Source organism: Mobula hypostoma, chromosome 3 (genome assembly GCF_963921235.1).
Source record: "Mobula hypostoma chromosome 3, sMobHyp1.1, whole genome shotgun sequence".
Classification (NCBI taxonomy): domain Eukaryota; kingdom Metazoa; phylum Chordata; class Chondrichthyes; order Myliobatiformes; family Myliobatidae; genus Mobula; species Mobula hypostoma.
Window position 1 is genome coordinate 156150666 of NC_086099.1, and position 27775 is coordinate 156178440.

Here is a 27775-nt window from a genome sequence, read left to right on the forward strand (position 1 = left end):
GTTGACTTAGTACCATCTTGTTTCCCCCTTCCTTTATTCCCCTGATACCTTACTGCATTTTGGGCAGCTTGCCCTACTGTGCCATGCACTCACCAACAACTGCAATGGACTTAGAAACTTCAATTCAAGATCATCATTTCAGAAGACTTGGTCACATTTATGCTTATCCTTGGCCAAGTAACCAAATATTTCCTAAGACTATCACAATTATGTCCTAGAGCAGACTATCACAATTATGTCCTAGAGTGGGTTTCCTTCAACAACAATCATTTATGGCCTCTGCCAAAGAGTGTCTGTTTACTATTTGCTTCACTGTCTCAGGTCATATCTTACACTGGGTCAGAAGGATCACAACATTATCAACCTGTTTATTCACTACATGATTTTCTGATCTTAAATAACCTCTATCACAAACTACTTTCATCTAGCTACTCAACATCATCCACCATCTTCCTACTTAAACTAACTGCAATGTAATGACAGAAATGATTAAATCGGTATTTCCTGTTTGAGAATCTCAACATTCTAATCTTTGCAAATTCTGAAAATATGAAATAACAAACTTTGTTTTTGGAAAATTTAATAATTTTGTTAGCTATATGCTGCAGATTCAAACATGCTCATATATAAATCTTAAATATTAGCTACACGTTACCCTGTATAATACATCTATTTAATAAAAACATTAACATATATTGTTCAAAGTTAATTGAAATACTTTAAGTATAGTTTGAAACTTGAATTGGTGCTTACCACTGGATGCTTAAAAAATTCATATTTGGCATAGTTTTTTCTGAATAAAAATTTGCTTTCATTTCCCATTGTCCATGTGGATTGTACGTGCAATACAAGTTCATGATCCTCCAAACATCTTTCTGTAAATATATTTGAGAATTGATGATGTGAATTTCTCAATTATGAAAAGCTGAATCATGGAGTTAAGATAGCATATGAATGCTATTCTAATACTTAGCAGTGCACAAGAAGAATATAAAACTAAAAATATAAGTAGATGCTATAGTGCCCTTTGTCCCTGGTCTACCATTCAATAAGATCATGAATAGTCTCTTCTTTGTTTCAGCTGCACTTTCACAATACTTGGCTTGCCACCATAGTCTAAAAATCAGTTACAGCCTTGAACAAATTGAGTGATTCAACCTCTACAAGCAGTGATTCCCAACCTGGAATTCACAGACCCCTTGCTGAATAGTATTGGTAAAAGGTTAGGAACCCTTGGTCTAGAGCCTTTCTATGTGTACAACTGCTCTATCACACAAATCAGTTTAGCAAACTTCCTCTCAAGAGCCTAAAGAGGAAATAATAACATCCCTCCTTAAGAACAATAATTCTAAAACTCCAACCAAGAACGCAGCTGTGGTCTACCAAATATAGTTATAGCTAGACTTCCCAATTTTGATTTCCTTTCAATATGAACTTGTTATTCAGCAATAAATCAAGCCTTTTCACATGATTTATTTCTCAAGGGCATACCTCTTGAGAATTATGAAATGTTTCCTTAAATTTTGTCATTGTTTATCACCTTATCCTATAATTTACTTTCTCAGCCACTTTATCTAATTGTGCCTTCCTAACATTATCAATACCATTGCTTAAGACCTAAGAAAGTTTTTCCTTGGCAAAATGAATATGAAATTCACTAATGTTAGAAGTGTCTTCAAGTATGACATTAATTACATAGAACACAGAATGGGACGACACTGGTACGGGCCCTTTGGCCACAATGTCTGAGCCAAACACTATGTTGAATTAAACTACACCTCTTTTGCCTATACAGGTTTCATATACATTCCCCCTCCCCCGACAATTTCCAGCATATTCATGTGTCTATCTAACTGCATCTTAAATGGCACTATCATATCTGCTTCCATCACTAGTTCTAGCAGCCCAGTTCCAGGAACCAGCGATTTTGTGTAAAAATAATCTCCTTTAAACTTTCCCTCCTTATCTTAAATGCACATCTTCTAAGACCATAAAACTCAGGAGCAGAATTAGGCATCTGGCTTATTGAATCTGCTCCATTATTTGATCATGGCTAATTTATTATCCCTCTCAACCTAATTTTCCTGCTTTTTCCATATAACCTTTGGTAACCTGACTAATCAAGAACTTTCCAACCTCCACTTCAAATATACCTAATGACTTGGTCTCCATGACTGTCTGTGGCAATGAATTACACAGATTCACCACATTCTATCTAAAGGAATATCCTTGTATTCTGAGGCTGGGCCTTCGGGTCCTAGACTCTCTTATGTCCAATTTATCTAATGCTTGAATGTTCTACCCTGGTTAAAAGATTCTGATAGTCTATCCTATCAGTACCTCTTAAAATTTTATAAATTAACCCTGATTCATTTTGGATAACCATATCTTAAAATGCCAGCGCCCATGGCTCAGTCCACACTCTTTCTTTTGAACAAATCATATCAAATGCACAAATATGCCACTAACCCCAACTTTTGTCAGTTTCATTTGACCAATCTGTATGAAAGTTTAAAAATAACCATCTGTATTGCAGTACCCCACGTACGTAGAACAGTATAGGAAAAGCCCACAACGATGTGTAGAACTAATTGGTCATCTAATGCCAAATTAAAATAATCCCTTTTCCTACCCAATATCCATATACTTCTGATTCATGCACATTCATGTGCCTACCTAAGGGGCTCTTGAGCATCTCAGCCATATTTGCCTCCACCACTACCTCTGGCAGTGTATTCCAGGTACCCAAAATTTTCTGTGTAAAAAAAAACTTGCTGCACCCACATCTCCCTAGAACTTATCCCCTCATCTTAAATGTACATCCTCTAGTATTAAACAATTCAACCCAGGGAAAAGATACTGGCTAACTAGTCACTTCTCGTAATCTTATAAACCTTATCAGATCTCCCCTCAGTTTCTACAACAACAGAGAAAGCAATCCAAATCGATCCAACCTCTCCTTTATTACACATGGCCTCTGGTCCAGGCAGCTGGTAAACCTCTTCTGCACCCTCTCTAAAGTCTCCACATCCTTCCTATAATGGGATAATCAGAATTGAATGCACTGCTCCATAACTGAACTAATTTGAGTTTCATTAAGCTATGTCTTCTTTACTACCCTAATCTGTCTATCAACTTTCAAGGGATGATGCACTAAGTATTTATGTCCACTACTATAATTTCTGTTAGGATCCTCAAGACTATTTCCATTTAAGGAAATTTTAAACATTTGTTGACACATGAAGTTCTTTATTCTTGTTGGATAATAACAGCTTATTTTGTACTTTATAGTTGATAATGAATATAGGCAGCTTCTTCAAATGATACTAGTAAATGATGAGAAAGCAGACTAGGAGTTAAGCAATTAATTAGTTTAAGTGAGGGATATGTGCAATAGTTCAGGAGTGACAATGCAATATCTCTAAAGACATGTCACAGAGTGAAAAGGATAACTAATACTTTAAAAATGAATTTAAATAGTGCTATTCAAGCTGGGAAACAGAAAACAAGAAACCCAAGCAACACATACAGAATGCTGGAGCAACTCAGCATTTGGGCTGAAATGTTATCTGTACTTTTTTCCATAGATGCTGCCCAGCCTGCTGAGTTCTTCCAGCACTTTGTGTGTGTTAAACCATACATAAATTAAGATTATTCAAACATCTAGAAGTGATAATTATAAGCAATAACAGGAAGTTCTAAAAGCATAATATTTGACAATCAGCGCTGTTTTATTAATGGAAACTTATTTTTGAGGATGGATAAAGGGCATAAATTGAACGCCATATTAAGATTTCCAAAGGGCATTATTTAACATGACCTTAAGAAGTTGTGACAAAAGGTAAGTGCTCATCAGGTCGGGGGAAAGTGAACACAGAATTTGCTAACAAATGAAAAAGACACCAGGAATAAACAAGTCACTCTCCAATTGGCAAATCGAAATTACTTTATGTTATTGTATTATACCCATCTTTGTTGGCAAAATGAAATATTAGATAGCATCATGTAAAGAAGATGGAAAGAGATCGGAAAAGGATAAAAAAAAATTAAAATTGGCAAGATAAAATGGGAATAGGGTTAAAATAAATGCTTGGACTGAGAGCCTCTCTCAAGTGTTGATGAGTGGGCAATTTGGATGTCCTTGCAGATGAAACACTAAGTAAGAAGTTTTAGGAAGCACTGGGAAGGCAAACAACATATTGAGGGGAGCTGGAGTACAACTGTAAAAAAAATCTTGTTACACTGTGCAGTTCTTTGGTAAGAGTGATGTCACCTAATCTGATTATTTCAGATTTCCAGCATCCACAGACTTTAAAAAAAAATTTCAGTTACAATTGTAGTGCCTTCTGAAATATTTTCATATGACATTCAGGGGGCAATTATGGAAGAACAGTTAATGCCATCCTTGATGGTAACAACTACATATTGTCAGTGTATGAATAAAGTTATGAGGTGAAGGTGAACTGCATCCCTTGCTCAGCAGCAGATAAATTCTCAGTTTATAGCTTCAAAATTCCTCTTATAGAATGATGAAGAATACATTATCACATAAGTCAATTTATTGAAAATCACGACAAACTTCCATTAACTTGCACAAATAGATTTAACTTATTTTGTTTTATTTCTAATTTCAGCAAAGTGGAACAATTGTCAGGAAAAATTATTCAGGTTTTTGTATTATCAATATCTTAAGAAATCAAATGTATAGTTTAAAATTACACATATAATTAGCACAGATCTTCTGGTCAAGATGGCGCTGAGCTGTGATGTTCATTGAGGTCATGGCTCAAACATGGTTTGTTTTTGAGGCTTGTTGGGATGGTTTTGGGGACAGTACAGGGAGTTAGGAGTCAAGGTTAGGGTTTACAGACAAGGATAAATGGAGTTAGATGTCAGAGATAGTAAATGCAGAGTCTGGGGTAGGTGGTGGTGGACGGAGTGCTCTGTAGTCGAAGGTCAACTATCTACAGGGGTTGGATCAGCATTTACTGAGGACGAAGACCAGCGATCCCTGTGGTCAAGGACAGTGGTCGGCAGGCCCCAAAGACAAGAGCCAGTGAACCTGCAGGTCGGGTGAGTCCTGAGGTCGTCTGTGCAAGTCTGGAGACCGAGGCCCGGAGTTGAAAGTCCTGTAACTCCTGAATCCTGGGGTCAATACCAGAGGTTGAAACTGGAAGATCAAGGATAGAAACCAGAGAGTCTGGAAATTGAGGTGAGAAAGTCGAAGCCCTGGGTCAGTGTGTCCAGAAGTCAGAGGCCTGATATCTGCTGGGCTGTGAGTCTGGGCCAGGGACTGGAGATAGGAAGCCTGATGTCTGCGAGTCTTAGTCTCCAGGATCCAGGGTCATGGACTGGAGTTGGCCTGTTCTGGGGTTGGAAATCTCTGGGTGTGTGTGAGTGGGTGGGTGGGAAAGAGTCTTGTCTTGCTGTTGTTATTTTAGTTGCTGTTGTTGCTTGTGTTGTTCTGTTGAGCATTGTGAACATATGTTGGCACTGAAATGTATGGTGACACTTGTGGGCTGCCACCAGCATATCCTTGGTTTGTGTTAGTTGATAAATAAATGGCGCATTTCACTGTATGCTTCAATATACAAGAAATGAATCTGAATCCGATTTTTTACACGTGTTCCAGAGGTCTCTGTGAGCAGTTCAGAGATATTTTTTCTTCAAGACATCTATCTACCATGTCCTTCACCATTGACAGTGTTTATGAGAAACAAGAGAAAATCTGCAAATGCTGGAAATCCAAGCCACACACACAAAATGCCGAAGGAACTCAGCAGGCCAGGCAGCATATATGGAAAAAAGTACAGTCGACATTATGAGCCGAGACCCTTCATCATGACTGGAGAAAAAAAGATGAGGAGTAGAGTTAAAAGGTGTGTGGGGGAGGGGGGGAGGGCAAGAAGAAATACAAGATGATAGGTGAAACCAGGAGGGGGGAATAAGTGAAGAGCTGGAAAGTTGATTAGTGAAAGAGAGGGCCATGGAAAAAAAGAAAAGTGCGGGAGAAGCACCAGTGGGCAAGGCAATGAGATAAGGTGAAAAAGGTAAAGGGGGATGGGAAATAGATAAGGGGGGAGGGCAGTACTGGAAGTTCAAGAAACCGATGTTCATTCCATCAGGTTGGAGGCTACCCAGGTAGAATATAAGGTGCTGTTCCTCCAACCTAAGTGTGGCCTCACCATGACAGTACAGGAGGCCAACGATATCTTAATGGGAATCAGAACTGGAACTTAAATGGGTGGCCACTGGGAAATCCCACATCTTCTGGCAGATGGAACGCAGGTACTCGGCAAAGTGGTCTCCCAATCTATGTTGGGTCTCACCAATACACAGAAGGTCACACCAGTATTCCCACACCTGAACACAGTACACAAACCCAACAGACTGGAAGGACAGTTTGGGGCCCTGAATGGTAGTGAGGGAGGTGGTGTAGGGGCAAGCGTAGCACTTATTCCGCTTGCAAGGATAAGTGCCAGGAGGGAGATCAGTGGGGAAGAACGAAAAGACAAGGAAGTCGCATACCCCTGTGATCCCTGTGAAAAGTTGGGTGGGGGGTGGAGGAAGATATTCTTGGTGGTGGGATTCCAGAAGTTCTGGAGAATTATGTGCTGGATGCAGAGACTGGTGGGGTGGTAGGCGAGGACAAGATGAACCCTATCTCTAGGGTGGAAGGATGGGGTGAGAGCAGACGAGTGAAATGGAAGAGATTGATGGTGGAGGAAGGGAAGCCCCTTTCTTTGAAGAAGGGAGACATCTCCTTTGTTCTGGAATGAAAAGCCTCGTCCTGAAAGCAGATGAGACAGAGATGGAGGAATTGCGAGAAGGGAATAGTGTTTTTACAAGTTCAGGGTAGGAAGAGGTATAGTCCAGGTATCTGTGAGAAGCCGTGGGTTGATAACTGACATCAGTAGATAAATTGTCTCCAGAGACAGAGACATTGAGAAAGGGGAAAGAGGTGCTGGAAACGAACCAGGTAAATTTGAGGGAAGGGTGGAAGTTGGAGGCAAAGTTAATGAAATTGACAAGTTCTGCATGGGTGCAGGAAGCAGCACCAATGCAGTCATTGCTGTAACATAGGAAAAGTGGGGGACAGCCACTAGTGTAGGCTTGGAACATAGACTGTTCCACCTAGATGACAAAAAGGCAAGCTTAGCTGGGACTCATGAGAGTGCCATGGCTACAACTTTTGTTTGAAGGAAGTGGGAGGAACCAGAGGAGAAATTATTAAAACTGAGGACAAGTTCCGCTGGATGGAGGAGAGTGTTGGTGGAGGGGAACTGGTTGGGAATGGTGTCCAAAAAGAAACAAAGAGCTTTGAGGCTTTCCTGGTGGGGGATGGAGGTGCATAGGGAGTGGACATCCATAATTAAAATAGGATGATGGGGGCCAGGGAACTTGAAATCGTTGAAAAGATCCAAAGCGTGTGATGTGTCATGGATGTAGGTAGGAAGGGACTGACTGGCAGGGGGATAAAACAGAGTCAAAGTATGCAGATATGAGTTCAGTGGGATAGGAACAAGCTGAAACAATGGGTCTACCTGGGCAAGCGGATTGTGGATCTTGGGTAGGAGATAGAAATGGAAGGCACGGTGTGTGGGAACTATGACGTTGGTGGCAGTGGATGGGACATCCCCAGAGCTAAAAAGGACGGTGATGGTATGAAAGACAATGACCAGGTGTTCCTTAATGGGGGCCTGTTCCAGGGTTAAGTAAGAGGAGGTGACTGAGAGCTGTCGCTGGGCCTCAGCAAGGTAGAGGTCAGTATGCCAGACTACTACAGCACCCCCCCCCCCACCCCCGCCAATCTGTGGGTCTGATGGTGAGGTTAGGATTAATACTGAGGGAGTGGAGAGTAGAGTCCAAAGCAGGAGAAGATCAGGACAGGATGTCCAGGAAGAGGAGCAGAGTTTAAAAGCAGAAGGGGTCATTGGTGCAGGGTGAAGAGTCCTTGCCAAAGAAGTAGGCTCAGGAGACAGGGGCAGCAGAAGAAAAACTCAGCGTCATGGCAGGCTCGGAATCACAGAGGTGTGGCTGCAGGGAGACAAAGGTGAAGCCATTACTGAGGACAGAACATTCTGCCTCAGAGAGGGGATGCTCAGAGGGGATGATGAAGACTGGGTACAGATGAAATCTGGGATGAGAGGGTGAAAGGGGGATATGTTTACTAAATCAGTGAAGAACTCATTAACCTTGTGTTCACATTATAATTACCCACAATAAGAATGAAACTCTGAATGACACACAAGTAAACAAAAGGGAGTTCAAGGCATGTATGAGTGAAAATAATCTGCAGAGGTGGAGGGAAATGAGGAGAAAGCAAACGGGCATATGGAAATACTCTCCTAGCAGCCAGCATGAATTCATTAGCACAGGTGCACCACAAGGCTGTATACTTAGCCCCTTGCTCTACTCGTTTTACACTTATGACTGTATAGCTAAGCACAGCTCTAATGCCATATTTAAGTTTGCTGACAACACTACTGTCATTGGCCGATTCAAAGGTGACGAATTAGCATATAGGAGGGAGAATGAAAATCTGGCTGAATAGTGCCACAACAACCTCTTACTCAATGCCAACAAGACCAAGAATCTGACTATTGACTTCAGGAGGACGAAACACGAGGTCCATAAGCCAGTCCTCATCAGGGGATCAGAGGTGGAGAGGGTCAACAACAATAAATTCCTTAGTGTTATCATTCGGAGGACCTGTCCTGCACCCAGTCCTTAGTAAGTACAATTATAAAGAAAGCATGGCAGCGCCTCTACTTCCTTAGGAGTTTGCGAAAATTCAGCATGACATCCAAAAACTCTGATGAACTTTTATAGATGTGTTTTGGAGAGTATATTAACTGGCTGCATCACAGGCTGGTATGGAAACACCAATGCCCTTGAATGAAAAACCCTACAAAAAATAGTAGATACGGCCCAGTCCATTACAGGTGAAGCTCTCTCCACCAATAAGCACATCTGCATGGAGCGTTGTGGCAGAAAAGCAGCACCCATCATCAGGGACCCCCACACCTGGTAATGCTCTCTTCTCACTGCTACCATCAGAAGAAGATACAAGAGCGTCAGGACTCACACCACAAGGTTCAGCAACAGTTATTACCCCTCAGGCATCAAGCTCATGAACTAGAGGGGCTAACTTTACTCAGCTTCACTTGTCCCATTACTGAACTGCTCCCACAACCTATGGACACGCTTCAAGGATTCTTCATCGCAGGTTCTCGTTATTTATTGCTTATTTACTTCGTATTATTGCAGAGTTTGTTGTCTTTTGCCCACAGGCTGAAAACCCAAGTTAGTGGGGTCTTTCATTGATTATATTATGATTATTGGATTTATTGAGTATGCCCTCAAGAAAACAAATTTCAGGGCTGCATATGGTGCACTTTGATAATAAAATTACTTTGGACTTTGAAATGGTCTCCTCCTTTGTTGTGATGAATTAGCTATGATAAAACTTGTTGATAATTACAATTAAAACAAAAAAAATCTCAAATTAGAAAAACAATATATGGTGTGAGTCAAGATATATTCCAAGTATCATTGCAGCTCTAACACATTTTTGATATACTTATATCAGTATTCAAAAGACTTTTCATGTTTTAATCCACTATTCATATTGGAAATATTTTACAGCTATACTGATGTTTTAAAATCTATGATGCTCTGACAAGTAAGAGGTTTTGTCAATTTTACTTTTCTTTAAACTGCACCTGCGCCCTACCATCAACAAAATATATCAATATTTGATGACAGTAATAAATAATGCTCCCTAAATTTATTCAGTATTACATGACAATCTTACCTAGATTTAAATGTGAGTGATGTTCAATTAAAGTCCAGCTATTGTCATCAACACAATGGCATTTATATATCAGCAGCTGGCAGACATCTCTGGCAGTCATGTCATATGGAAGTTCAATTGCTTTGCTTGTTCCATCTTCACTAAAAACTTTAATAACCTAACATGAAAAGGAAAAAATGATCATTATACAGCTTAAATGTTAAGTAAAGCAACCTATATTATAAAATTAGTGGAATGAACAATCACAGAAAATTGCACTTACTTCTGTGTTCAAAATTCTGAAATGTATTTCAAGTTATAAAACTGAAAACCAGCACCAATGTCTGCTTTCTTCCACTGGCTTTCATTGTTAGCAACAGAACTTACTATTTATATCCTTCCTCAATTAACTGTGACCTCCCGCCATAACAAACTCCCTTCGGCATTTTAATCCTTTGAACACAGGACATGAAACACAGTACATGCCTTTTGGCCCATGATGTTGTGCTAACCTTTTAATCTGCTCTAACCTTTCCCCATTACAAAGCCCATCAGTTTCTATCATCCATATGCCTATATAAGAATTTCTTGAATGCCCTTAATGTATTTGCCTCTACCACCAGCCTTGACAGGGCATTCCACGCACTCTCTGTATAAAAAACTTATCTCTGACTTCCTTCCTATACACTCCTTCAATCACCTTAAAATTATGCCCCCTCATATTAGACATGTCTGCACTAAGAAAATATCTCTGTCTATCCACTTGATCAATACCTCATCATCTTGGACACCTTAATCAAGTCACCTCTCAGCTCGCTTCTTTGCAAAGTCCTAGTTCGCTCAACCTATCCTCCTATGACATGCTCGATAATTCAGACAGCAGCTTGGTAAATCTTCTCTGTGCTCTCTCTGAAGTTTCCACATCCTCAATGAGGTGGCCAGAACAGAACACAAAAGAACCCTTGAGTATTCAAGTTCAAATTTATTGTCATTTCAACTGTATTCATGAAATGAAAGAACATTCTGCCAGACTAAAGTTGGTAACACAGTACATGTAACTCACACAACACATAAAGTAATATTACCACAAATAACTTAACAAATAGTAAAGTGCATTTATGACACAAGTTAAAAAGTAATCAGTATAACACAACCAGTGCTTTATACATCGTAAGCGGGACCTGAGTGGTGGCAGGAGGTAAAAAAGATTGTTGGACAGATGGGAGGGATTATTGACAATGCTAAAGGCTCCTGGTGAATTTTACAAATGTTTGGAAGGGAGACCCGATGATCTTCTCAGCAGTCCTCACAGTCCTTTGTAGGGTCTTCTGGTCAGCTGCTTTGCAATTCCCGTACCTGATGGCGATCAGGCTCGTCAAGGCACTCTCAGTGGTGTCCCTGTCAGATAGTCACACAACAAACATATTTGATGTGTGACCATCTGACCTAATTTTAACATTAGAATTCAAACCACAGCTTTAGATAGACTTCTTTGTCATTTTCAAGCCACTTTAAATAATGTAGCAGCTTGCATTACATATGTAATGATGTTTCAAAGAATTACTGTACTTTTCATATACTTACTATACTTACTGTACTAATGACACAGAGTATGTACAGGATTCAATGAGCTGCACAAAAGGTTAGTACACAGAGTTATATACCTATTATGGCTAATGTAATCAATTTTCACAAAGATCACAATTTCAGAATCAGGTTTATTATTACTACGGTGGATTATGGAATTTAATGCTGACAAGTACGAGGTGTTGCACCTTGGTAGGACCAACCAGAGTAGGTCTTACACAGTGAATGGTAGGGCACTGAGGAGTGCTGTAGAACAAAAGGATCTGGTAAAACAGGTCCATAATTTGTTGAAAGTGGCATCATATGTAGATGGGGTCGTAAAGAAAGCTTTTGGTACAATGGCCATCATAAATCAATGAGATGTGTACAGGAAACAGGTAGTTATTTTGACGTTGTATAACACATTGGTGAGGCCTAATTTGGAGTACTGTGTGCAGTTTTGGTCATCTATCTACAAGAAAGATGTAAATAAGGTTGAAAGAGCACAGAGAAAATTTATAAGGATATTGTCAGGTCTGAAAGACCTAAGTTATGAGGAAAGATTGAATAGGTTAGGACTGTATTCCTTAGAATGTAGAAGATTGGGAGGAGATTTAATAGAGGTATACAAAATTATGAGGGGTGTATATAGGGTTAACGCAAGCAGGCTTTTTCACTGAGGTTGGGTGAGACTGCAACTAGATGTCACGGGTTAAGGGTGAAAGGTGAAAAGTTTAAGGGAAACATGAGGGGAAACTTCGTCACACAGAGGGTCATAAGAGCATGGAACGAGTTGCCAGCACAAGTGGTACAGGTGTCCCCCGTTTTTCGAACATTTGCTTTACGAAACCTCACTGTTACGAAAGACCTACATTAGTACCCTGTTTTTGCTTTCAGAAGGTGTTTTCACTGTTACGAAAAAAAAATTCAGCGCGTGATAAAAAATCAGCGCGCAAAAAAATCAGTGTGCGATAAAAGGCAGCGCGCCCCGAGCAGCCGTTTGCAAGATGAGTTCTATGGTATCGGAAAAGCCTGAAAGAGCTTGTAAGGGTGTTACACTTACGGTAAAACTAAACATAATTAAGCGTTTTGATCCTGATGAACGAAGTAAGGACAAAGTGAGTTTGGCTTGTGGAAGCTGACGAACATGATGTTGAAGAGGTTTTGGCATCCCATCACCAAGAACTGACAGATGAACAGCTGATGCAATTGGAAGAAAAAAGGGTAACAATGGAAACCAAATGAGTAATGATATAGTACGACTTTAATTTTGAAAGGGTACGTAGGTTTAGGGGATATTTGCAAGATGGTTTGAGTCCTTACAAAGAACTGTATGATAGAAAAATGCGCAAGGCTCAGCAGTCAAGCAAGCCTTCCACATCAGCCACAGCAGACGACGAACCCCGACCTTCAACATTGAGGCGGGCAGAGATAGAAGATGAGCTGCCTGCTCTAATGGAAACAGGCGACGAAATGACACCCCAGTGTCCCACTACCCCAACGCCCAGGCCATGGACAGATACCAATTCGCGGAGAATGCAAAGGTAGCTGGGAGGCACACAGCACATCTTTAAGAAAAAAGCTGAAATAAACATGCTAATTAATTAGGTGCCACCAACACGTAATTAATTAGCATGTTTGTTTCGGCTTTTTTCTTAAAGATGTGCTGTGTACCTCCTGGCTACCGCTGGACCCCTGCTTTCTTCGCGGCAATATATCGCTCAGCAGCCCGGAGGGTAGGGACCATTGTACCACCCAAACTCCGACGACTCAGTCTAACACACCATCGTGTGCTCGGCGCTGTCTTCCCCATTCCGGTAAGTGATACTACACTGCACATACATTATTTCTACTTTATATCGTCTGTGTATTTTTACGTGTTATTTGGTATGATTTGGCAGCTTCATAGCTTAAAGGTTACTGGAGAGAGTGTTCTTGCCAACAGCGCTTGCGTGAGATTTTCTGCTGACGGCGCTTGCGTGAGATTTTCGCTTCGGCGAACAGTTCAGTAATGATTGTAGAAAAGTATTTCTACTTTATATAGGCTGTGTATTTATCATATCATTCCTGCTTTTACTATACGTTACTGTTACTTTAGGTTTTATGTGTTATTTGGCATGATTTGGTAGGCTATTTTTGGGTCTGCGAATGCTCACAAAATTTTCCTATATAAATAAATGGTAATTGCTTCTTCGCTTTATGACATTTCGGCTTACGAACCATTTCATAGGAACGCTATACCTTCGGATGACGGGGGAAACCTGTACACACAAGCACAATTTTAACATTTAAGAGAAGTTTGGATAGGAACATGCATGGTAGGGGTATGGAAGGCACTGGTCCCAGAGCAGGTCAATAAGAGTTGATAGTTTAAGTGGTTTGGCATGGACTAAATGGACCGTGTTGGCACGTGGCCAAGTGGTTAAGGTGTTGGTCTAATGATCTGAAGGTCACTAGTTCGAACCTCAGCTGAGGCAGCATGATGTGTCCCTGAGTAAGGCACTTAACCACACATTGCTCTGCGACGACACCAGTGCCAAGCTGTATGGGTCCTAACGCCCTTCCCTTGGACAACATTGGTGGCGTGGAGAGGGGAGACTTGCAGCATGGGCAACTGCCAGTCTACCATACAACCTTGCCCAGGCCTGCACCCTGGAAATCTTTCAAGGTGCAAATCCATGGTCTCACGAGACTAATGGATGCCAAAGGTCCTGTTTCCGTGTGTACTTGTCTATGAATAAAAAAAATTCAGCCATTCTTGAAAATTTAAGAAATTATGTTTCAAGAGCATCAACAATGAAAATTTTCAGGTACATGAACACCAATCAAATTTAGAAATCAGAATGAAAGGAAAACAACTTTAAGCATTTTGCAGATCCCACAAATATAACAGCTTTAAAGGAATTTATGTAATCCAAATGTAATGTGAGCACTGCACTTCCACAGCCCAAGAGATCTTATCACATGCAGCAAGGAATGTGATTTTGCATTATTATTGAACACAAACTAAAGATACTTGTAAAGGATATATCACAACTTGCAGACTTCATCCACTTTAAAGGAGCAACTACAAGTAACAGGTGGGGAGATCTGAATATTTACTTTATCATTAAACTACACAAGTCAGCAGAGATTCCAGGATTATACTATGGAGCAAATGTTTCCAGTCAACTAACATCCATTTTTCAAATGCATTTCCTGTCAACAATAGGAAAAAATTGGAAGTCTGATTGTAATGACTCTTTCAATGAATGCTATAAATTCCTCTCAGCCACCATCAGTAGTTGACTTCCTTCCTTTGAATGCAAACCACACTGGTGCAATGTTGTTAATTAATCAGGTCAGCCATTCAGATTAACTTGCTAATATTTCTCTTTTATCATTTGAACATAGAGAAAAGGTGTAACCCACAAAATACCTAAGTCAACTTCATGCTTGATTTAACTATTCCAGCATTACTTTCTCCAAATACTAAATAGCATTTTTTGTTGATTTTCTATTAACACAGTGAGTTAAAAGAAATCAGCATAACATTGCTCTTTATGAAAGTCACAAACTACCTTTTCTACAGAACATGTAATCAGTGAACGAGTTCTTTTCCAGGGATGCCCTTTCCCAGGTTACAAAGTACTCTAAATTCCTTTTATTTTCAAAGGAATTTTCATTAATAAGTATATTTACAGAAATGATATATAATACTGATGTGTAAACACTATGAACATCAGTGGATTAAATCACTACTGCAATTTAACCACAGTTATAGCATTCTTAGGCCCTGTATTCAAGCTTTTAAAGTTGCTAAGTATGCACTTCTCAGATCTGAAAATGAGTAAGTTTTATACAGATAGCTTGGGCATTTTATATTTCAAGATTCAGACTAGTTAAATCAGCCATAGGTTAATTGAGAGATGACATAAGTGTGGTGAGCAACACACACAAGTTGCTGGAGGAATTCAGCAGGCCAGGCAGCACCTACAGATTTTCTCATTTGCAATAGGTTTTTTGATGTGATTTCACCGATTCTCAGAGAGTATTGAAAATGTTTTGTTCCAACAAGGACTGGGAAAAAAAGTGTAAATTATAGGTTACAAAATATCTTGATCATGCCAGGGTCTTGAGGTATATCACCAAAATAAAACATAATCATGGTTTGCTTACAAAGAAAAACCTCACATTCCTGAATCATATTTCATAAGCTGTGGATCTTTTGAATCACAAAACAACTCAAACTACATATCCACTAGTCCACTTCTACTTACTTCTTACAGAAACTATTTAATTCTCTTCTAAAGTAACTTGAAGATATTGCTTTAATAATTTTATTGGACAAAGTATGTCCAATTAAAACCTTCATCAAGACAAATAAATGAAAGGAAATGCCCTTGCTTTGGATGCACCATATAAAGCACTAAGCAGTTCTGGAGTCAGCTTGCATAAAAGTGCAAATGACTTATCAGTTCATTTTAAAGGGGAAATTAGAGTCAGGTGTTTCAATCAATGGGATGATAATTAGGGGTGAATGTGGGAGATCCTGCCTTTTTAAAGAACATAAACCTGGGTCTTCACTATCAAAGTCTGATCTTTACCACAGAGGTTCTTGGAAGTGTGCCATGCCTCATTCAAAGAGGATTTCTGAAGACCTTGGGGAAAAAGTTGTTGATGTTCATCCGGCTGGAAAAGGATACAAAACTATTTCTAAAGAGATTGGGCTCCACCAATCCACAGTCAAGTAGCTGGTGTACAAATGGAGGAAATTCAACACCATTGTTACTGTCCCCAGGGTGGCTGACCAACAAAGATTACTCCGAGCAAGGTGTGTAATATTCCAGGAGCTCACAAAGAATCCCAGGGTAACACCTTAGGAGCTACAGGTCTCTCTTGCATTGGCTAATGTCAGTGCTTGTGAGTCTACCATCAGGCAAACACTGAACAACAATGTGTGCATAGCAGGATTGCAAGGAAAAAACCACTAGTCTCCAAGAATATTGCTGCCCACCTAAAGTTTACTAAAGGCCACGTGAATAAGCCAGAAGGATACTGAAAGAATGTTCTGTGGACAGATGAGTCTAAAATAGAACTTTTTGGCTTAAATGAGAAGTGTTATGTTTGGTGAAAAGCAAACACTGCATTCCAGCTCAAGAATCTCATCCCATCTGTAAAACATGGTGGTAGCAGTATCATGTTTTGGGCCTGCTCGGCTGTCTCGGGACCAGGACATCTTGTCATCATTATGGAACTATGAATTCTGAACTGTACCAGCAAATTCTGCAGGAAAATGTCAGGGTATCCATCTGTGAATTGAAGCTCAACAGGAAGTGTGTCATACAGCAAGCCAATGCCCCAAAACACACAAGTCACTTTACCAAAGAATGGCTAAAGCAGAAGAAATTTCACTTTTTGAAAGGGCCGAGTCAAAGTCCTGACCTTAATCCTAGAGAAATGTTGTGGAAGGACCTGAAGCAAGGAGTTCATGCAAGGAAGCCCACCAACATTCCAGAGTTGAAGCAGTTTTGTAAGAAGGAATGGCCTAAAATTTCTCTAAGCTGATGTGCAGAATTTATCAACAGTTACTGGAAATGTTTGAAGTTATTGCTGTACAAGGGGGTCACACCACTTACAGAAAGCAAAGGTTCAAATACTTTTTCCAGCAAATACATGTAATAAAAGTTTGATTTTCATCAAAATCAAAATAACAGACAAACACTATTTGCCTAGATTAACAACACAAACAATTGTACTTTCCATGTCTTTATCGAACACATTGTTTAATCATTCACAGACTGGGGTGCAAAAAGTATGGGAACCCATGCATTTAAAATCTGGTAGAAATTCCTTTAGCAGCAATAACCTCCACTGCTCATCTTCTGCAAACTTGAGACATGCAGCAATTTATTTTTTGGAGAAATGAAGTTTCCTCTGTGGTGTCCTTCCATGAACACTATTCTTATTCAGTATTTTTGTTATAGTGGACACTTAAACAGAGACTTGAAACAGAGCAAGTTCTAGACATTTCTGCAGGTCTTTTGCTGTAACCCCTGGGTTCTTGAATCATCTTCTTTGGCACTGCACATTGTGCTCTTGGTGTGATCTTTGCAGGGCACCAAGGGAAAGTAGCAAAGTTCTGAATTTCTCCATTTGTAGACAATTTCTCTTACTGTAGACTGATGAATACTCAGGTCTTTAAAATATTTTAATAGCTTCTCCAGCTTCATGCATCTCTAGTTCTTCTTCTAAAGTCCTCTGAAAGTCGTTTTGATTGAGGCATGATGCATGTAAACAGCTCTTTCTTGAGAACAGCAAGCTCTGTTAGTAACCTGATTTGGTGTGTTTTTTTATATAGGGCAGGGACCTCCACAACTCACATCTCCAACCTTATCTCATTGATTGGAACACCTAACTCCAAATAACCTTTGTAGAAAGCATTACTTCAGAGGTTCACACACTTTTTTGAACCTAGACTGTGATTGTTTAAGTTGTGTACTCAGTATTGATGAGAAGTACAATTGTTTGTGCATTGTCAGTTTAGGCAGATTGCGTTTGTTTATTATTGCAACGTAGACAAAGATCAGAACACAGTGGCATGCAAAAGTTTGGGCACCCCTGATCAAAACTTCTGTTACTGTGAATAGCTAAGCGTGTAAAAGATGACCTGATTTCCAAAAGGCATTAAGTTAAAGATGACACATTTCTTCAATATTTTGAGCAAGATTACTTCTTTATTTCCATCTTTTACAGTTTCAAAATAACAAGAAAGGAAAAGGGCCCGAAGCAAAAGTTTGGGCACCCTGCATGGTCAGTACTTAGTAACACCCCCTTTGGCAAGTATCACAGCTTGTAAACACTTTCTGTAGCCAGCTAAGAGTTTTTCAATTCTTGTTTGGGGGATTTTCGCCCTTTCTTCCTTGCAAAATGCTTCTAGTTCTGTAAGATTCTTGGGCCATCTTGCATGCACTGCTCTTTTGAGGTCTATCCACAGATTTTCAATCATGTTTAGATTGAGGGACCGAGAGGGCCAGCTTGCGCCTCTTGAGGTAGTCCATTGTGGATTTTGAGGTGTGCTTAGGATCGTTATCCTGTTGTAGAAGCCATCCTCTTTTCATCTTCAGCTTTTTTTTTACAGATGCTGTGATGTTTGCTTCCAGAATTTGCTGGTATTTAATTGAATTCATTCTTCCCTCTACCAGTGAAATGTTCCCCGTGTCACTGGCTGCAACACAAGCCCAAAGCATGATCGATCCACCCCCCTGCTTAACAGTTGGAGAGGTGTTCTTTTCATGAAATTCTGCACTCTTTTTTCTCCAAACATACCTTCGCTCATTGCAGCCAAAAAGTTCTATCTTAACTTCATCAGTCCACAGGACTTGTTTTCAAAATGCATCAGGCTTGTTTAACTGTTCCTTTGCAAACTTCTGGCGCTGAATTTTGTGGTGAGGAGGCAGGAAAGGTTTTCTTCTGATGACCCTTCCATGAATGTCATAATTGTGCAGGTGTCGCTGCACAGTCGAACAGAAGATTTAGCAGACTCCAGCGTCTGCTAAATCTTCCTGAAGGTCTTTTGCAGTCAAGTGGGGGTTTTGATTTGGCTTTCTAGCAATCCTACGAGCAGTTCTCTCGGAAAATTTTCTTGGTCTTCCAGACCTCAACTTGACCTCCACCGATCCTGTTAACTGCCATTTCTTGATTACATTACGAACTGAGGAAATGGCTACCTGAAAATGCTTTGCTATCTTCTTATAGCCTTCTCCTGCTTTGTGGGCATCATTTTAATTTTCTTTCTTTCTTTTTAAATCTTTTTATTGAGTAAGTATACAAAAAAGGTAAGCCATATAAACATTAATACAATGTTAAAGTATAATAAAATTCCAAAAGATAACAATACCAAAAAGAAAATACTACAAACAATGTAATTTAAGCATAAGAAAGCAAGATAACATAATAGTATACTAGATTTTATATATATCAATGGAAAAAAAAAGAAAAAAAAACCCCAAAAAAAAAACCCACCGTGCAACTAACTAAAAGCAAAGCAAAGCAATGGGCTAACTTGAAACCAAACAGAGTTAAACTTAAAATCACGTCCTCAATCCCGACCTCCATTAAAACAGTGAAAAAAAAAACAAGAAGGGTAAATATTACATTAAATGAAAATATCGAATAAAAGGTCCCCAAATCTGTTCAAATTTAAATGAAGAATCATAAAGATTACTTCTAATTTTCTCCAGATTCAAACATAAAATCGTCTGAGAAAACCAAAAAAAGGTAGTTGGAGCATTAAGCTCTTTCCAATGTTGTAAAATACATCTTTTCGCCATTAAAGTAAGAAATGCAATCATTCTACGGGCTGAAGGGGAAAGATTACTAGAAATTTTAGGTAGTCCAAAGATAGCAGTAATAGGGTGAGGAGAGATATCTATATTTAATACCTTAGAAATAATATTGAAAATATCTCTCCAAAAAGTTTCCAAAGTAGGGCAAGACCAAAACATATGAGTTAAAGAGGCTATCTGCCCCGAACATCTATCACAGAAAGGATTAATATGCGAGTAAAAACGCGCTAACTTATCTTTGGACATATGTGCTCTATGAACCACTTTAAATTGAATTAGGGAATGTTTAGCACAAATAGAGGAAGTATTAACTAATTGTAAAATCTGCCCCCAATCATCCACAGAAATGGTAAGCCCCAATTCCTGTTCCCAATCTACCCTAATCTTATCAAATGGAGCTTTCCTAAGTTTCATAATAATATTATAAATCATAGCCGATGCACCTTTCTGACATGGATTAAGGTTAATTATCGAATCTAAAATATATATAGGAGGAAGCATTGGAAAGGAAGAAAGTATAGTACTTAGGAAATTTCTAACTTGTAAATATCTAAAAAAATGTATTCTTGATAAGTTATATTTATTAGATAATTGTTCAGAAGACATAAGGGAACCATCTAAAAATAAATCCAAAAACCGTAAAATACCCTTAGTCTTCCAAGTTTGAAAAGCGCGATCCGTAAAAGAGGGAGGAAAAAATATGTTACCTAAAATAGGAATCGCTAACCCGAATTGATTAAGATCAAAAAATTTTCTGAATTGAAACCAAATGCGCAAAGCATATTTAACTATCGGGTTAGAGACCTGCTTAAGGCGTTTCGAATCAAAAGGAAGAGAGGAACCTAAAATAGAACCAAGTGTATAACCCTGAACAGATTGTAATTCCAATGCTACCCATTTAGGAATAGATAGTATGTCCCGGTCAAGTAACCAAAATTTCATATGTCGAATATTAATAGCCCAATAATAAAATCTAAAGTTAGGTAATGCTAAACCTCCATCTCTCTTAGCTTTCTGTAAATGTATTTTACCCAGTCTCGGATTCTTATTCTGCCAAATAAATGAAGAAATTTTAGAGTCAACTTTATCAAAAAAAGATTTAGGAACGAAAATTGGTAATGCCTGAAACACATATAAAAATTTTGGCAAAAAAAACATCTTAACTGCATTAATACGACCAATCAAAGTTAAATATAAGGGAAACCATTTAGATGAAAGTTGAGTAATATGGTCTATTAATGGTAAAAAGTTAGTCTTAAATAAATCTTTATGTTTACAAGTAATTTTAATCCCAAGATATGAAAAGTAATTATTAATCAATTTAAATGGAAATTTATAATATAAGGGAAGATGTTTATTAATCGGAAAAAGTTCACTCTTACTAAGATTTAATTTATAACCTGAGAAAAGACCAAATTGTGCTAATAACTCTAAAACAGCAGGAATGGATCTCTCAGGATTAGAAATATATAAAAGTAAATCATCAGCATAGAGTGATAATTTATGGGACTTTAATCCCCGAGTTATCCCAGTAATATTTGAAGATTCTCGAATAGCAATTGCAAGAGGTTCTAATGCAATATCAAATAATAGGGGACTAAGAGGACAGCCTTGTCGAGTACCACGAAAGAGAGGAAAAAAAGGTGAGTTTAAGGAGTTAGTACGAACCGAGGCTACAGGGGAGTGATATAACAGTTTAATCCAGGATATAAATTTCAAGCTAAAATTAAACATTTCAAGCACCTTAAATAAATAAGGCCATTCTACTCTATCAAAAGCTTTCTCGGCATCTAAAGAAATAACACACTCAGGAACATTTTGTGAGGGAGTATAAACGATATTTAACAATGTACGAATATTATAAAAAGAGTAACGACCTTTAATAAAACCCGTTTGGTCTTCCGAAATAATAGAAGGAAGTACTTTTTCTAGTCTATTTGCTAATAACTTAGAAAAAACTTTAGAATCAACATTTAATAAAGATATTGGTCTATAAGATGCACATTGAGCAGGGTCTTTATCCTTCTTTAGTATTAAAGAAATTGATGCTCTATTAAAAGATTCCGGAAGTTTACCAAGTTTCAAAGAAGCCTCAAAAACCTTATAGAGCCAAGGAATCAATAAAGAAGCAAAACATTTATAAAATTCAACGGTAAACCCATCAGGGCCAGGAGCTTTCCCCAGATTCATAGAAAAAATAACATTCTTAATCTCATCCATTGTAATGGAAGTATCTAATAAAGAAGACATATCCTGTGAAATCTGAGGGAAGTCTAACTTATCTAAAAAATCATTCATATATTTAGAATCTCGAGGAGACTCTGATTGATATAAAGAAGAATAAAAATCACAAAAGGTTTGATTAATCCCCACATGATCCAATATCAATCGATCATTTTGGTTATAAATCTGATTGATTTGAGATTTAACATAATTAGATTTCAATTGATTAGCCAGCAGCTTGCCAATTTTATCACTGTGAACATAAAAATCACTTCTTGTTTTCTTTAATTGGTTTACAATCGAGGACGAGAGTAGTAAACTGTGTTCCATTTGAAGTTCAGTTCTTTGTTTGTATAGCTCCTCAGAAGGAGCCATAACATATTTCTTATCAATTTCTTTAATCTTGTCCACAATTGCCATCTCCTCCTGCTTCTGTTTCTTCCTCAAAGCAACGGAATACGAAATAATCTGACCCCGAATATAGGCTTTAAAAGTGTCCCAAAGAGTGTTAACCGAAATATCTTCTGTATGGTTAATTGTAAAAAAAAGCTCAATCTGTTCATTCATAAAATTAACAAAGTCCGAGTCCTGAAGCAACAGCGAATTAAAACGCCATTGTCTATTGTTTGGTATATTGGCCATAATTTTAATAGAAAGCTTAAGTGGAGCATGATCCGAAATGGTTATAGAATCATAATCACATTTAATCACTGAAGGAATGAGACGAGAATCAATGAAAAAATAATCAATTCTTGAATAGGAATGATGAACATGTGAAAAAAAGGAAAAATCTTTTTCCTGAGGATGCAGAAAACGCCAAATGTCCGTCGACCCAGAATCAGAAAGGAAAAAATTAATCAAATTTGCAGATTTATTAGGTAAAGTCCGTAAAGGAGCCGAACGGTCCAAAGCTGGAGATAAACAGGTATTAAGATCTCCGCCCCAAATCAATGAAAACTCGTTCAAATTCGGAAACTGATCAAACAATGATTTATAAAATTCCGGACAATCCATATTAGGAGCATAAACATTAACCAAAACTACTTTTTTATTAAATAGTAAACCACTAACCAATAAAAATCTACCATTCGGATCAGAGATAATATCCTGTTGTATAAAAGTAACTGAGGAGTCTATAAAAATAGAGACGCCTCGAATCTTAGCATTGGAGTTCGAATGAAATTGTTGTCCCTTCCAGAATTTGAAAAAACGTAGTCTGTCCCCCCTCCGTACATGGGTCTCTTGTAAAAATAAAATTTGTGCTTTAAGTCTCCGGAACACTTTAAAAACTTTTTTCCTTTTAATAGGATGATTAAGACCATTAGTATTCCAGGAGACAAAATTAATAATAGACTCCATAAATCCTAAAGTCAACCCATAACAAGGAGGATTGACAATAGGCGCGACCCACAAACCCGGAGAGGAAACAGAACATACAAAAGATACCGGGGAAAAGGACGCAACCAATACTTCAATAATGTATATAGCCCAAAGAGAAACAAACTAAAACGTGAAGCCCCTCCCACCACCCCCCACCCCAAGACCCCAAGGCGAAATCTAAAGCAGACCCGCCAGAAAGAAGCAAGCGCTAAAACTACCCCCATGACTTCCGGTATACGCTCCCTAAAAAAAAGGTATAAATATGAAAAGGATCAGCTAATTGTAAAACAGTAAAAAAATAAGTAAAAAAAAGTTAGCTCAATTAAAATACACACAGAACAGAACAAAAGCCGGAAAGTATATATTAAAAAAAAACCACAATAAACCTCAAACTCATGAATAGACACAGCAACAAAAAAAATAGGATTATTAACATAAAATGATTATAAAAAGCAAAACAGAATAAAATTTAAAAAAAAACTACAAAATTTAAGGCCGCACAGGAAATACGTAAGATGACAAAAGGGAAGTAACCACCCAGAATCCCCTGGGAAAAGAAAGAAATGACGCAGTTAAAAAGAAAGTTTAGCAGCCATATTAAGAAATCGAAAGTAAACTTTTCTGCCCAAATAGGGCACAGAAAAGTTAAAACCAACCAATTCACAGCCTCCGATCAACGGAGAAAATTAAAAAAAGGCAATTAAGATGTTGAAGATGAAAGTTGATCCAGATAACTCTGGGCATCCGATAGAGAATCAAAAAAACGAAGGGCTCCATCTAACATGCGAATCCTTAGACGTGCAGGGTACAGCAGCGCTGGTCTTAAATCCATCTTATAGAATTCCGACATCACGGATCTGTAACGGACCCGTTGGTCCCAGATTGGTTTACTGAAATCTTCCACGAATCGGAACTTAAGATCCGAAAAATCAATGAAACCTTTAGATCGAGCGAATCGAAACAGTCTCTCCTTGTCTTGAAAGTAATGAAAACGTAAGATAACATGCCTAGGTCTATCTGACCTAGACGAGTATGATGGGATTCTGTGAACACGATCCAGTAGCGGTGGTTGGTCAGGAAATACAGTAGGGAATGCATCTTTTAAAAGTTGGGAGAAATATTTCATAGGGTTGTTAGCTTCCACGGCTTCCCTGACGCCAATCATTCGTAAATTCTGCCGTCGCATTCTAGATTCCAAGTCAGAGTTTTTAAAAGTCAAAAAGTCAAGTTTCTTCTTCATTACATTAATTGTTTCTTCGACTTTCCCCATCTTAAGCTCACTTTGTTGCGCGGATTTTTGAAGATCAGATATAGCCGACTGATGTTCCGCAATACATGTTTGCATCTTATCAATTAAATCGGCAATTTTCTGGAACTTAGTTGAGATTTCCGTATGAATCAGGTCTTTAACAAAGCCCATAATTTCTGTACGAATCATCTCCCTAACAGAGGTTGAAATTTCCCTCTGAATTAACTCCGATATCGCTTTCAAAGTCACCGGTGATTCAGTCGGAGGGAGATCCGTAGCTTTCGGTTTAACCGGAGGTTTACCATCCTTGCCGTCTTTCCCGTTCTTAGACATAGCCGATCTCAGTATCATCCAATTGTCAGAGAATTCAGTTTAATTCAAAGTATTGTAAAAATTGATGCCTTAATAGTTAATTAAAGTATAGCTGACCATAGAGAGAAAAAACTCAGAGGTAATGGAGCGAGTCAAGAACGCGACTTCACTCCATGAGCGCTACCGGAAGTTCCCATTTTAATTTTCAGAGTGCTAGGCAGCTGCTTAGAGGAGCCCATGGCTGGTGCTTGTTGGGACAAGGTTTGAAGAGACAGGATATTTATAAAGCTTTGAAATTTGCATCATCTGGCCTTTCCTATCGATGACTATGAACAAGCCATAGCCCTAACAAGCTAATTAAGATCTGAGACCTTGGTAAAAGTTATCTGAGAGCTCAAATCCCTCGGGGTGCCCAAACTTTTGAATGTTGTTCCTTTCCTTTTTTTCACTCTAAAATTGCCATTGTTATCCCCTTACAGACAGGAGCTGAATAATTTAGAAAGAGAAATATGAAAATAGCAAAGGAAGCAAATAATTACTTTGTGTCTTGACCGAGAATCAAGGTTACAGCAAGAATGAGGAGCTGAAAGAACTATTAATCATAAAAACATCAGGGAAGTTGCTAAGCTTGGAAGTTGATAAATTACAAGACCCTGGCGATCTGTAGCCCAAAGTTATGAAAGGAATTGCATTAATAACAGTGGATGCCCAGGTTATTATCTTTCAAGTTTCTATGTATTTTTGGAATTTTAGTGGTGGATTGGAGGGGAGTAATATTTACTTCCAGTTTAAGATGGCGCTGGTGACCCTCACTGACTTAAGGCTGGTGGCTAACAAAACAAGAATAACAACTAAATACTTTGTTGGCCACACTTTCTCTGGCAAACAATCATAGCAGGTAATGTCTGCAAGTTCCCCTAGGACTTGCAGGCAACTTGATGTGGCAGAACTGAGGCAAGGCAAGGCAGCAGGTCTGTTGCCATGAGCATGGAAAAGTATAAAAGGTCAGGGACAGACTAAATCGAAACTGCGGAGTCCATGCCCCAGAGCGTGTCAATGCTACTGAAACAATGTTCCAATGGAGAATTACAGGTCGAATTAAGGTGGTGAAGTCTGGCATATCTAAGCAGTAGAATCTGTTGTTCAGACAAATTTATAGGCTAAATTGAACTGGTGAGATCTGGCATCTCCAAGCAGCAGAACCTGTTGTTTGGATGTAAATTTCAGCACCGGGCGAGATTAAAAAGGTCAGGGTATCAAGGCCTGAGGCAAGCTACAGGCCAGTTCAGATTGTGGCTCAAAGCGGCGGAACCCAATGATCAGACAGAGAGTTAAGCACTGGGCCAGATTGAAAAGGTTAGGGTGTAAGGGCCTGAGGAAATGTGGAGCTGGTTCAATTCACTGTTCCACTGTGTTTATTCGGCTCTGCACTGAACTATGGGACTCTCTTATGGTCTTCAGTTCAAAAACACTATTTGCTTGTGGTTACTATTTGCATGATGTTTTATTTTATTGCACATTGGGTGTTTGACAGTCTTCTATTTTATGCGTTATTTTATTCTTTTACTTTTTTATGGGCACGATATGTTTTTTATTCTCTGCACATTGAGTGTTAGTCTTTTATATATATATATATATATATATATATATATATATATATATATATATATGGGTTCCTTTTTTGGGTGTCTGTTAGGAGAAAAATCTCAAAATTGTATAATGTATACATAATTTGACAATAAGTGTACTTCGAACCTTAAATAGTAAAAAATGGGAATGACTGGGCTGTCAATTAATGAAAATTAATTGTTTGCATTTATAATGAAACACATGTCAGAATACCTTGCTTGAAGAGTCAGCATGGCTTTATGAAAGGAAAATGATGTTTTATTAAACCCCTTGAGCACTGAGGATATAACCAGTAAATAGAGAAGCAAATAAAATGCAATTAGAATTTCAGACAGCTTTCGAAGTCCCACACAGAAATGGTCAACAAGGTTAGAGCATATGGAATCAAGGATAATATACTGACATGGACTGGGAATTGGGAATTGTTTTTTGGACAGATTGCAAGAAGTAGGAATAAATGAATCTTTCTTAAGTTAATAGACTGCAGGGATTGATGTTTGGAGCTAAATATACACAATGTATATCAACAGGTCTTTAACAGGAGCAAATGCATTAACTTGTATTAACAATGCTGATAATGCTAAACTAGGTGGAATTATGTAGAAAGGATTTGGACGATTTGGACAAACAGAGTGAGTGGATGAGAAGATGAAAGCTAGAATACGATGTGGAAAAATAAGAGGTTATCCACTTTAGTGAATATAACAGAAAAGTAGAATAAATTGTATAATAAGAGTGAGCAATACTGATGTTCAAAGGAATCTGAATAAGCTTGTACGCAGGTCACTGAAGGCAAAACAAAGCAATAGTGCCAAAATAGAAGATCAACCATGACCTTGATGAATAATGGAGCAGGTTTGAACGGCTAGGTGGCTCACTCCTACTTAATAAGTCATTCCAAAAAAGATTTGCTGGTAGTTTTACATTCTAACTTCGTATAATATAATGAACGATTTGCTGTTATTAAATGTAAGCTGCTTATATGAACGGGACATTAAAGGAACAACACTATACGTCCTCCCCATGGAATGAGTGGGATTTTCCGGGTGCTCCGTTTTCTTTTGCAGTCCATAAGTGTACCAGGTCGGTGAATTGCTGATTGTAAATTAACCTGTGATTAGGATTGGCTTAATCGGGTTTGACAGGGGTTGGTGGGGTGGCATGGCAGGAAGGGCTGACACAGCACCGTATCGCTAAATTAGCATTCAACCTTTGAAGGAAGGGAGACACACAATAGTCTGTTATTAACACTGCATTTTACCAGGCTAATGAAGTGTATTTGTTACACACCTG

At 38.6% G+C, this 27775-nt stretch overlaps 1 protein-coding gene across 9 annotated transcripts in view; it reads right to left on the reverse strand.

The window, feature by feature from the left end:
* The window catches only part of LOC134344341 (growth factor receptor-bound protein 10-like), a 242278-nt gene that overhangs the window by 55421 nt on the left and 159082 nt on the right, over positions 1–27775 (reverse strand). For all 9 annotated transcript variants that reach the window (XM_063043962.1, XM_063043959.1, XM_063043955.1 and 6 more), the window contains 2 exons: positions 9818–9974; positions 754–875 (listed from right to left, as the gene is read on the reverse strand). In XM_063043962.1, coding sequence (XP_062900032.1) covers positions 754–875; positions 9818–9974 — 279 coding nt within the window. The remainder of the gene's footprint in view (positions 1–753; positions 876–9817; positions 9975–27775) is intronic.